A 12,257-nucleotide genomic window follows, 5' to 3' on the forward strand; every position below is an offset into this window, starting at 1 on the left:
ATTTTAACCTTGTGCTTCTGCTAATACAAGAATAATGAGACGTTTTAACAATGAACAGATATGGATTAAAGTCAATTTGAGAATCATGTCACAAAGAACCAGACGAATGAGAATAAACCTTTAGGCACTTCAGCACAAGTAGGAATCTACAAGGACCCATAAAGGTTTCTTTGGGATTACTCAAATTGTAACTTGGAGGTAAAAACCCAAAGTGGGAAAAGCCTTGAAGTAATCCTGAGCAGAGCTTTTGAAATAGATATCCTGTGAAAGTTGTATTACGTAGCGTCATCATGCTTTACCAAGTATCGGTAGACATACCTAATAGCCATTGCTTATGGAACACCAAGAGAGATCGTACAAAGACAGAACAAACCTGAAACAACAACCACAACTGCAATGCACCTGAGCAGTTCCACAAGAAAAACGCCATCACCCTCCCTCCCTGTTCAAATTCATCTCAGCTCTTTCGATCAATCTACGAACTTGGTAACCGCAAGATGAACACCAGTTGTCTGTTTGTGGAGGTCTACAGCCTTGGGGATGGGGATGGGGGTATGCGGGGGGGGGGGGGGGGGGTGTGTCTTCCTGTTTCAAAATCGTTAGACTGAAAATTTTCAAATAATTTCAAAATTCTTTCACAAGAAACGAAGCTGCCGACCAAAGCAAACCTATTTCACAAGGAACCATGCCCTCATGCAACCATGGCCTCAAGGAAGCATGCCCTGAAGGAACCATGCCTTCAAGGAACCATGCCCTCAAGGAAGCATGCCCTCAAGGAAGCATGCCCTCAAGGAACCATGGCCTAAAGGAACCATGCCCTCAAGGAACCATGCCCTCAAAGAAGCATGCCCTCAAGGAACCATGCCCTCAAGGAACCATGCCCTCAAGGAACCATGCCCTCAAGGAACCATGCCCTCAAGGAACCATGGCCTAAAGGAACCATGGCCTAAAGGAACCATGCCCTCAAGGAAGCATGCCCTCAAGGAAGCATGCCCTCAAGGAAGCATGCCTTCAAGGAAGCATGCCTTCAAGGAAGCATGCCCTCAAGGAACCATGCCCTCAAGGAACCATGCCCTCAAGGAACCATGCCCTCAAGGAAGCATGCCCTCAAGGAACCATGGCCTCAAGGAACCATGCCCTCAAGGAACCATGCCTTCAAGGAACCATGCCCTCAAGGAACCATGCCCTCAAGGAACCATGCCCTCAAAGAAGCATGCCCTCAAGGAACCATGCCCTCAAGGAACCATGCCCTCAAGGAACCATGCCCTCAAGGAACCATGCCCTCAAGGAACCATGGCCTAAAGGAACCATGGCCTAAAGGAACCATGCCCTCAAGGAAGCATGCCCTCAAGGAAGCATGCCCTCAAGGAAGCATGCCTTCAAGGAAGCATGCCTTCAAGGAAGCATGCCCTCAAGGAACCATGCCCTCAAGGAACCATGCCCTCAAGGAACCATGCCCTCAAGGAAGCATGCCTTCAAGGAAGCATGCCCTCAAGGAACCATGGCCTCAAGGAACCATGCCCTCAAGGAACCATGCCTTCAAGGAACCATGCCCTCAAGGAACCATGCCCTCAAGGAACCATGCCCTCAAAGAAGCATGCCCTCAAGGAACCATGCCCTCAAGGAACCATGCCCTCAAGGAACCATGCCCTCAAGGAACCATGCCCTCAAGGAACCATGGCCTAAAGGAACCATGGCCTAAAGGAACCATGCCCTCAAGGAAGCATGCCCTCAAGGAAGCATGCCCTCAAGGAAGCATGCCTTCAAGGAAGCATGCCTTCAAGGAAGCATGCCCTCAAGGAACCATGCCCTCAAGGAACCATGCCCTCAAGGAACCATGCCCTCAAGGAAGCATGCCTTCAAGGAAGCATGCCCTCAAGGAACCATGGCCTCAAGGAACCATGCCCTCAAGGAACCATGCCTTCAAGGAACCATGCCTTCAAGGAACCATGCCCTCAAGGAACCATGCCCTCAAGGAACCATGCCCTCAAGGAACCATGCCCTCAAGGAAGCATGCCCTCAAGGAAGCATGCCCTCAAGGAACCATGCCCTCAAGGAACCATGGCCTAAAGGAACCATGGCCTAAAGGAACCATGCCCTCAAGGAACCATGCCCTCAAGGAACCATGCCCTCAAGGAAGCATGCCCTCAAGGAAGCATGCCTTCAAGGAAGCATGCCCTCAAGGAACCATGCCCTCAAGGAACCATGCCCTCAAGGAGCCAGGCCAACAATGGCGACCCTCAATCTTTAACAGCGGTGTTGTATAAATGGTTAAAGTAGCACGCAGAATGTGGTTAATGTAAACAAATGCAATTTAACACAAAGATGAATCAAAAAGACAAAAAGAACCCTCCACAGCTTTGTTCCCTATTTATAGCCTGTGCAGGTAATCTTTACAATCAAGATTTAGAAACTTTGATAAGTATTGCACAAAGTCTTCGCTCCGAGAAGGGAACAAGTCGTACTGAACATTCAACAATTACTCCAAGGCAGCATATTCCATGATGGTCATACACCAGGTAACCATTTAAAACGCACCTTGCACCAAAATACCACCGAACATCTCATCAGCCTCAAGTTACCTCAACCCCTCCAACACCTCACCTCAACACCTCACCTCAACCCCTCCCCTCCAACAACACCTCAACCCCTCCAACACCTCACCTCACCCCTCCAACACCTCCAACAACACCTCACCTCAACCCCTCCAACACCTCCAACAACACCTCACCTCAACCCCTCCAACACCTCCAACAACTCCTCACCTCAACCCCTCCCCTCCAACAACACCTCACCTCAACCCCTCCAACACCTCACCTCAACCCCTCCAACAACACCTCACCTCAACCCCTCCAACACCTCACCTCAACCCCTCCAACAACACCTCACCCCTCCAACAACACCTCACCTCAACCTCACCCCCTCCAACAACACCTCACCTCAACCCCTCCCCTCCAACAACACCTCACCTCAACCCCTCCAACACCTCACCTCAACCCCTCCAACAACACCTCACCTCAACCCCTCCAACAACACCTCACCTCAACCCCTCCCCTCCAACACCTCACCTCAACCCCTCCCCTCCAACACCTCACCTCAACCCCTCCCCTCCAACAACACCTCACCTCAACCCCTCCCCTCCAACAACACCTCACCTCAACCCCTCCAACAACACCTCACCTCAACCCCTCCAACAACACCTCACCTCAACCCCTCCCCTCCAACAACACCTCACATCAACCCCTCCCCTCCAACAAACACCTCACCTCAACCCCTCCCCTCCAACAACACCTCACCTCAACCCCTCCCCTCCAACAACACCTCACCTCAACCCCCTCCCCTCCAACAACACCTCACCTCAACCCCTCCAACAACACCTCACCTCAACCCCTCCAACAACACCTCACCTCAACCCCTCCAACAACACCTCACCTCAACCCCTCAAACAACACCTCACCTCAACCCCTCCCCTCCAACAACACCTCACCTCAACCCCTCCCCTCCAACAACACCTCACCTCAACCCCTCCCCTCCAACAACACCTCACCTCAACCCCTCCCCTCCAACAACACCTCACCTCAACCCCTCCCCTCCAACAACACCTCAACCCCTCCCCTCCAACAACACCTCAACCCCTCCCCTCCAACAACACCTCACCTCAACCCCTCCCCTCCAACAACACCTCACCTCAACCTCCCCTACAACAACTCACCTCAACCCAACCCCTACAACAATACCTCACCTCAACCCCTACAACAATACCTCACCTCAACCCCTACAACAATACCTCACCTCAACCCCTACAACAATACCTCACCTCAACCCCTACAACAATACCTCACCTCAACCCCTACAACAATACCTCACCTCAACCCCTACAACAATACCTCACCTCAACCCCTACAACAATACCTCACCTCAACCCCTACAACAATACCTCACCTCAACCCCTACAACAATACCTCACCTCAACCCCTACAACAATACCTCACCTCAACCCCTACAACAATACCTCACCTCAACCCCTACAACAATACCTCACCTCAACCCCTACAACAATACCTCACCTCAACCCCTACAACAATACCTCACCTCAACCCCTACAACAATACCTCACCTCAACCCCTACAACAATACCTCACCTCAACCCCTACAACAATACCTCACCTCAACCCCTACAACAATACCTCACCTCAACCCCTACAACAATACCTCACCTCAACCCCTACAACAATACCTCACCTCAACCCCTACAACAATACCTCACCTCAACCCCTACAACAATACCTCACCTCAACCCCTACAACAATACCTACCTCAACCATACAATACCTCACCTCAACCCATACAACAATACCTCACCTCAACCATACAACAATACCTCACCTCAACCCATACAACAATACCTCACCTCAACCCATACAACAATACCTCACCTCAACCCCTACAACAATGCCTCACCTCAACCCCTACAACAATACCTCACCTCAACCCCTACAACAATACCTCACCTCAACCCCTACAACAATACCTCACCTCAACCCCTACAACAATACCTCACCTCAACCCCTACAACAATACCTCACCTCAACCCCTACAACAATACCTCACCTCAACCCCTACAACAATACCTCACCTCAACCCCTACAACAATACCTCACCTCAACCCCTACAACAATACCTCACCTCAACCCCTACAACAATACCTCACCTCAACCCCTACAACAATACCTCACCTCAACCCCTACAACAATACCTCACCTCAACCCCTACAACAATACCTCACCTCAACCCCTACAACAATACCTCACCTCAACCCCTACAACAATACCTCACCTCAACCCCTACAACAATACCTCACCTCAACCCCTACAACAATACCTCACCTCAACCCCTACAACAATACCTCACCTCAACCCCTACAACAATACCTCACCTCAACCCCTACAACAATACCTCACCTCAACCCCTACAACAATACCTCACCTCAACCCCTACAACAATACCTCACCTCAACCCCTACAACAATACCTCACCTCAACCCCTACAACAATACCTCACCTCAACCCCTACAATACCTCACCTCAACCCCAACAATACCTCACCTCAACCCCAACAATACCTCACCTCAACCCCTACAACAATACCTCACCTCAACCCCTACAACAATACCTCACCTCAACCCCTACAACAATACCTCACCTCAACCCCTACAACAATACCTCACCTCAACCCCTACAACAATACCTCACCTCAACCCCTACAACAATACCTCACCTCAACCCCTACAACAATACCTCACCTCAACCCCTACAACAATACCTCACCTCAACCCCTACAACAATACCTCACCTCAACCCCTACAACAATACCTCACCTCAACCCCTACAACAATACCTCACCTCAACCCCTACAACAATACCTCACCTCAACCCCTACAACAATACCTCACCTCAACCCCTACAACAATACCTCACCTCAACCCCTACAACAATACCTCACCTCAACCCCTACAACAATACCTCACCTCAACCCCTACAACAATACCTCACCTCAACCCCTACAACAATACCTCACCTCAACCCCTACAACAATACCTCACCTCAACCCCTACAACAATACCTCACCTCAACCCCTACAACAATACCTCACCTCAACCCCTACAACAATACCTCACCTCAACCCATACAACAATACCTCACCTCAACCCATACAACAATACCTCACCTCAACCCATACAACAATACCTCACCTCAACCCATAAAACAATACCTCACCTCAACCCATACAACAATACCTCACCTCAACCCATACAATACCTCACCTCAACCCCTACAACAATACCTCACCTCAACCCCTACAACAATACCTCACCTCAACCCCTACAACAATACCTCACCTCAACCCCTACAACAATACCTCACCTCAACCCCTACAATACCTCACCTCAACCCCTACAATACCTCACTTCAACCCCTACAACAATACCTCACCTCAAACTCCACAACAATACCTCACCTCAAACAATACCTCACCTCAACCCTCAACTCCTCAACCCCACCTCACCTCCAACATACCTCACCTCAACCCTACAACAATACCTCACCTCAACCCCTCCCCTCCAACAACACCTCACCTCAACCCCTACAACAATACCTCACCTCAACCCCTACAACAATACCTCACCTCAACCCCTACAACAATACCTCACCTCAAACCCCTACAACAATACCTCACCTCAACCCCTACAACAATACCTCACCTCAACCCCTACAACAATACCTCACCTCAACCCCTACAACAATACCTCACCTCAACCCCTACAACAATACCTCACCTCAACCCCTACAATACCTCACCTTCAACCCCTACAACAATACCTCACCTCAAACTCCACAACAATACCTCACCTCAACAATACCTCACCTCAAACCCTACAACAATACCTCACCTCAACCCCTCCCCTCCAACAACACCTCACCTCAACCCTACAACAATACCTCACCTCAACCCCTACAACAATACCTCACCTCAACCCCTACAACAATACCTCACCTCAACCCCTACAACAATACCTCACCTCAACCCCTACAACAATACCTCACCTCAACCCCTACAACAATACCTCACCTCAACCCCTACAACAATACCTCACCTCAACCCCTACAATACCTCACCTCAACCCCTACAACAATACCTCACCTCAACCCCTACAACAATACCTCACCTCAACCCCTACAACAATACCTCACCTCAACCCCTACAACAATACCTCACCTCAACCCCTACAATACCTCACCTCAACCCCTACAACAATACCTCACCTCAACCCCTACAACAATACCTCACCTCAACCCCTACAACAATACCTCACCTCAACCCCTACAACAATACCTCACCTCAACCCCTACAACAATACCTCACCTCAACCCCTACAACAATACCTCACCTCAACCCCTACAACAATACCTCACCTCAACCCCTACAACAATACCTCACCTCAAGCCCTACAACAATACCTCACCTCAACCCCTACAACAATACCTCACCTCAACCCATACAACAATACCTCACCTCAACCCATACAACAATACCTCACCTCAACCCATACAACAATACCTCACCTCAACCCATAAAACAATACCTCACCTCAACCCATACAATACCTCACCTCAACCCCTACAACAATACCTCTACAACAATACCTCACCTCAACCCCTACAACAATACCTCACCTCAACCCCTACAACAATACCTCACCTCAACCCCTACAACAATACCTCACCTCAACCCCTACAACAATACCTCACCTCCAACCCTACAACAATACCTCACCTCTACCCCAACAATACCTCACCTCTACCCCAACAATACCTCACCTCAAACCCTACAATACCTCACCTCAAACCCTACAATACCTCACCTCAAACCCTACAATACCTCACCTCAAACCCTACAATACCTCACCTCAAACCCTACAATACCTCACCTCAAACCCTACAATACCTCACCTCAAACCCTACAATACCTCACCTCAAACCCTACAATACCTCACCTCAAACCCTACAATACCTCACCTCTACCCCTGCAACAATACCTCACCTCTACCCCTACAACAATACCTCACCTCTACCCCTACAACAATACCTCACCTCTACCCCTACAACAATACCTCACCTCTACCCCTACAACAATACCTCACCTCTACCCCTACAACAATACCTCACCTCTACCCCTACAACAATACCTCACCTCTACCCCTACAACAATACCTCACCTCTACCCCTACAATACCTCACCTCTACCCCTACAATACCTCACCTCTACCCCTACAACAATACCTCACCTCTACCCCTACAATACCTCACCTCTACAACAATACCTCACCTCTACAACAATACCTCACCTCTACCCCTACAACAATACCTCACCTCTACCCCTACAACAATACCTCACCTCTACCCCTACAACAATACCTCACCTCTACCCCTACAACAATACCTCACCTCTACCCCTACAACAATACCTCACCTCTACCCCTACAACAATACCTCACCTCTACCCCTACAACAATACCTCACCTCTACCCCTACAACAATACCTCACCTCTACCCCTACAATACCTCACCTCTACCCCTACAATACCTCACCTCTACCCCTACAACAATACCTCACCTCTACCCCTACAACAATACCTCACCTCTACCCCTACAACAATACCTCACCTCTACCCCTACAACAATACCTCACCTCTACCCCTACAACAATACCTCACCTCTACCCCTACAACAATACCTCACCTCTACCCCTACAACAATACCTCACCTCTACCCCTACAACAATACCTCACCTCTACCCCTACAATACCTCACCTCTACCCCTACAACAATACCTCACCTCTACCCCTACAACAATACCTCACCTCTACCCCTACAACAATACCTCACCTCTACCCCTACAACAATACCTCACCTCTACCCCTACTACAATACCTCACCTCTACCCCTACTACAATACCTCACCTCTACCCCTACAATACCTCACCTCTACCCCTACAATACCTCACCTCTACCCCTACAATACCTCACCTCTACCCCTACAATACCTCACCTCTACCCCTACAATACCTCACCTCTACCCCTACAATACCTCACCTCTACCCCTACAATACCTCACCTCTACCCCTACAATACCTCACCTCTACCCCTACAATACCTCACCTCTACCCCTACAATACCTCACCTCTACCCCTACAATACCTCACCTCTACCCCTACAATACCTCACCTCTACCCCTACAATACCTCACCTCTACCCCTACAATACCTCACCTCTACCCCTACAATACCTCACCTCTACCCCTACAATACCTCACCTCTACCCCAATACCTCACCTCAAACCTTACAACAATACCTCACCTCAAACCCTACAACAATACCTCACCTCAAACCCTACAACAATACCTCACCTCAAACCCTCGAACCTCACATCAACCCCTCTCACCTCACATCAACCCCTCTCACCTCACATAAACCCCTCTCACCTCACATCAACCCCTCTCACCTCACATCAACCCCTCTCACCTCACATCAACCCCTCTCACCTCACATCAACCCCTCTCACCTCACATCAACCCCTCTCACCTCACATCAACCCCTCACCTCACATCAACCCCTCTAACCTCACATCAACCCCTCTAACCTCACATCAACCCCTCTAACCTCACATCAACCCCTCTAACCTCACATCAACCCCTCTAACCTCACATCAACCCCTCTAACCTCACATCAACCCCTCGAACCTCACATCAACCCCTTTAACCTCACATCAACCCCTCTAACCTCACATCAACCCCTCTAACCTCACATCAACCCCTCTAACCTCACATCAACCCCTCTAACCTCACATCAACCCCTCTAACCTCACATCAACTCCTCTAACCTCACATCCACCTCCCACACCTGCAGATCTTCCCTCGACCTTAAAACTCATCCTCCCTTCCACCCCTGAATGTACCACCTCACCCACGTCCCACCTCACCCACGTCCCACCTCACCCACGTCCCACCTCACCCACGTCCCACCTCACCCACGTCCCACCTCACCCACGTCCCACCTCATCCACGTCCCACCTCATCCACGTCCCACCTCACCAATTAACCACCAACTACACCCCACTCACTGGTTCTTTTTGCGCCCGGTGTCCTGGTACAAGTCCCGCAAAGGCAGAGACACCTGTCCCAGGAAGTTGTCCATCCCGAGCAGCGCCCGGTGCATCACGATCAGCCGCAGGACGCTCGCCTTCTCGTCCGAGGCATCCGCGGGCAACTCGAACGTGCATTCTTCCTGCCACCGCGGGCACAAGGTCTTCTCCATGACCGTGGTGGCGAACTTCTCCTTCCCGAGCTGGATTATGGTGTACGCGTCGTTGAGGCCCTGTTTGCCCTTCCCACGAAGGCCTCTCGATTGGATCACGGTTATTTGGACGTGCGTGGGAAACCACAGCGCTCCATGCCCGCCCATCATGGTGCTCTCCCGCACGGTCACGAGGACCGAGACCGACCGACCAGTACCCCGAATCTAACAACTAGGTCTGCTAAACTGCTACCCGGAACTAACACATCTTACGCAAGCACGGAAAAACCTCTAGGGGGTAAGGGATAAAGGGAGGGGGAGAATGGTTTTGAGGAAAAGCAAAGGCGGATATTAAACCACAAAAGGCGGAAAGAAATTAATATGTAAAAATTGAACACTTCCCAACACTATCCACTGCGCATGCGCACGTTATGTTCACGCGCCGTGACCGGAACAGGAAAGGTGTTAATCGTTTGCGGCGAAGGGTTTATCTACACTTCACCGGAAGTACAAAAGTGCCGACGTGTGCGTGCCACTGAGTTCTATAAATGAAGAAGAGTGCGCACCTATCACGTGACCCTGTGCCGTTTAGAAGAGCCTTTTGCCTCAAGTCAAATGGTCAGGTGGAGTGGTGGACTCACTCCTATGGAGTCATGACCATGCATTGTGGCCCTTCGGGGTCAGGATGAATGTGTTTGAATGACCATGTGCTTCAGCCTTTGGGTTGAGGTGCATGTGTATGCTAATGGGACAGCCCTGATAGATGATAGACGGTGTGCCTTGGCCGTGGGGTCAAAGTGCACGTCCAAGGCTGTTTAAAATTAAAGGTTTGATTCTTTACCTTTTTTATTATAAAAAAGGCAGGCCTTAATGCTGGCCTCAAAAGCATCACCAAAGAGGGCAAATCAGCGCTGTTTACGTCAGCCGGCCGCGACATTCAAAACACCGCAACGGCGCAGTTTGGTTGATGTTTTACCGCATGCGATGGGCCATCAAAAAAAGCCAAGGTCGCCATAGAAGAACCGCTTAATGATGTGTTTCACTCGATATCTGCAGCAGTACACCATGGCTAATACTAAAATGCGAAAGTTTGCTGAACTCTCACATCCATCCGAGTTTCACGACCACATACTACATTATATGGCAGGTTATATAACACGCAGCATCATCCAAGATTGCAAGTGCACACACTGTTGCATACACCTTCACAAGAACTCTTCAGCTGAGGCTCCTGCTGATCATACATGCGATTCACCACATGACCCCACATATCCATCCCAATTGACAACCAGGAAGGACAGAGGTGGCTTAGTTTAACCGCGTGAAGATGTGTTCCACATTGTAAAAACAACAGACAAAATTCTAAGGTACAGTATACATGGTTCAGTAGGGATGCACCAAAAGATTCCATGGGGGGGGGGGGGCGGGGGGCTGGGTGTTTTTTTGAAGAAAAAAATTGTCGCACACCAAATGGATTTTAAAACATTTTCGTCCTCGAAGGCAACAGAAGAAAAATTGCTTTTAAATTCTGTTATGTGTATAATACTAGGGCATGCCCGTACTATATATATATCTAAAATTATATCCCCCCCCCCCTCTATTTACATGAAATGGTTTGGTTCATGAAATGTTTTGGTCCATTCGCAACGCCAAAGCGAACGGCGAACGCTTTACATGAAATGGTTTGGTTCATGAAATGTTTTGGTCCATTCGCAACGCCAAAGCGAACGGCGAACGGCTTGCGAGTACAGTGACAATCCCCCCCCCCCCCCTCTATTTACATGAAATGGTTTTAATTAGTTTTAAAACATAGTTTAACGCCAACATAGCGGCAACATAGTTTGCCAACGTGAAATAAATGAATACGCTCTCAAATGTGCCGTCCGAGGCAGAGTGTGTTCGCCACGTTCGGCACACGCGATAGCTCGCTGCTCTCTGATTGGTTGAATCGTTTTTTGGACATAGCTCGGTAAGTAATTGTCCGATTAATATGAAACCTTGAAAAGGCACATCCTCGGGTCCCCAGCAATATACCTGGCAAGTTTAAAGTATATCGGACCGGTAGTTGTCGAGAAACAGCGGTCGCATACACACACACAGAGATTACTGGAATTATAGATAGACTAGGGCATGCCCGTACTATATCTATATCTAAAATTATATCCCCCCCCCCCTCTATTTACATGAAATGGTTTGGTCCAAAGCGAACGGCTTGCGAGTACGGTGACAATCCCCCCCCCCTCTATTTACATGAAATGGTTTGGTCCATTCGCAAAGCCAAAGCGAACGGCAGTTACGAATCGCAGTTACGATGAATCGCAAAGTAGTTTTAATTAGTTTTAAAACATAGTTTAACGCCAACATAGTTTGCCAACGTGAAATAAATGAATACGCTCTCAAATG

The 12,257-nt window shown here is 49.4% G+C and overlaps 1 protein-coding gene across 1 annotated transcript in view; it reads right to left on the reverse strand.

The window, feature by feature from the left end:
- The window catches only part of LOC137418041 (uncharacterized), a 76,702-nt gene extending 66,402 nt beyond the window's left edge, over window positions 1-10,300 (reverse strand). Inside the window, exon 1 of the mRNA XM_068104020.2 lies at window positions 9,682-10,300. Coding sequence (XP_067960121.2) covers window positions 9,682-10,025 — 344 coding nt within the window. The 5' untranslated portion in view covers window positions 10,026-10,300. The remainder of the gene's footprint in view (window positions 1-9,681) is intronic.
- Window positions 10,301-12,257: the final 1,957 nt, after the last annotated feature.

This window comes from Myxine glutinosa, chromosome 3 (assembly GCF_964187855.1).
Source record: "Myxine glutinosa chromosome 3, kmMyxGlut1.1, whole genome shotgun sequence".
Taxonomy (NCBI): Eukaryota; Metazoa; Chordata; class Myxini; order Myxiniformes; family Myxinidae; genus Myxine; species Myxine glutinosa.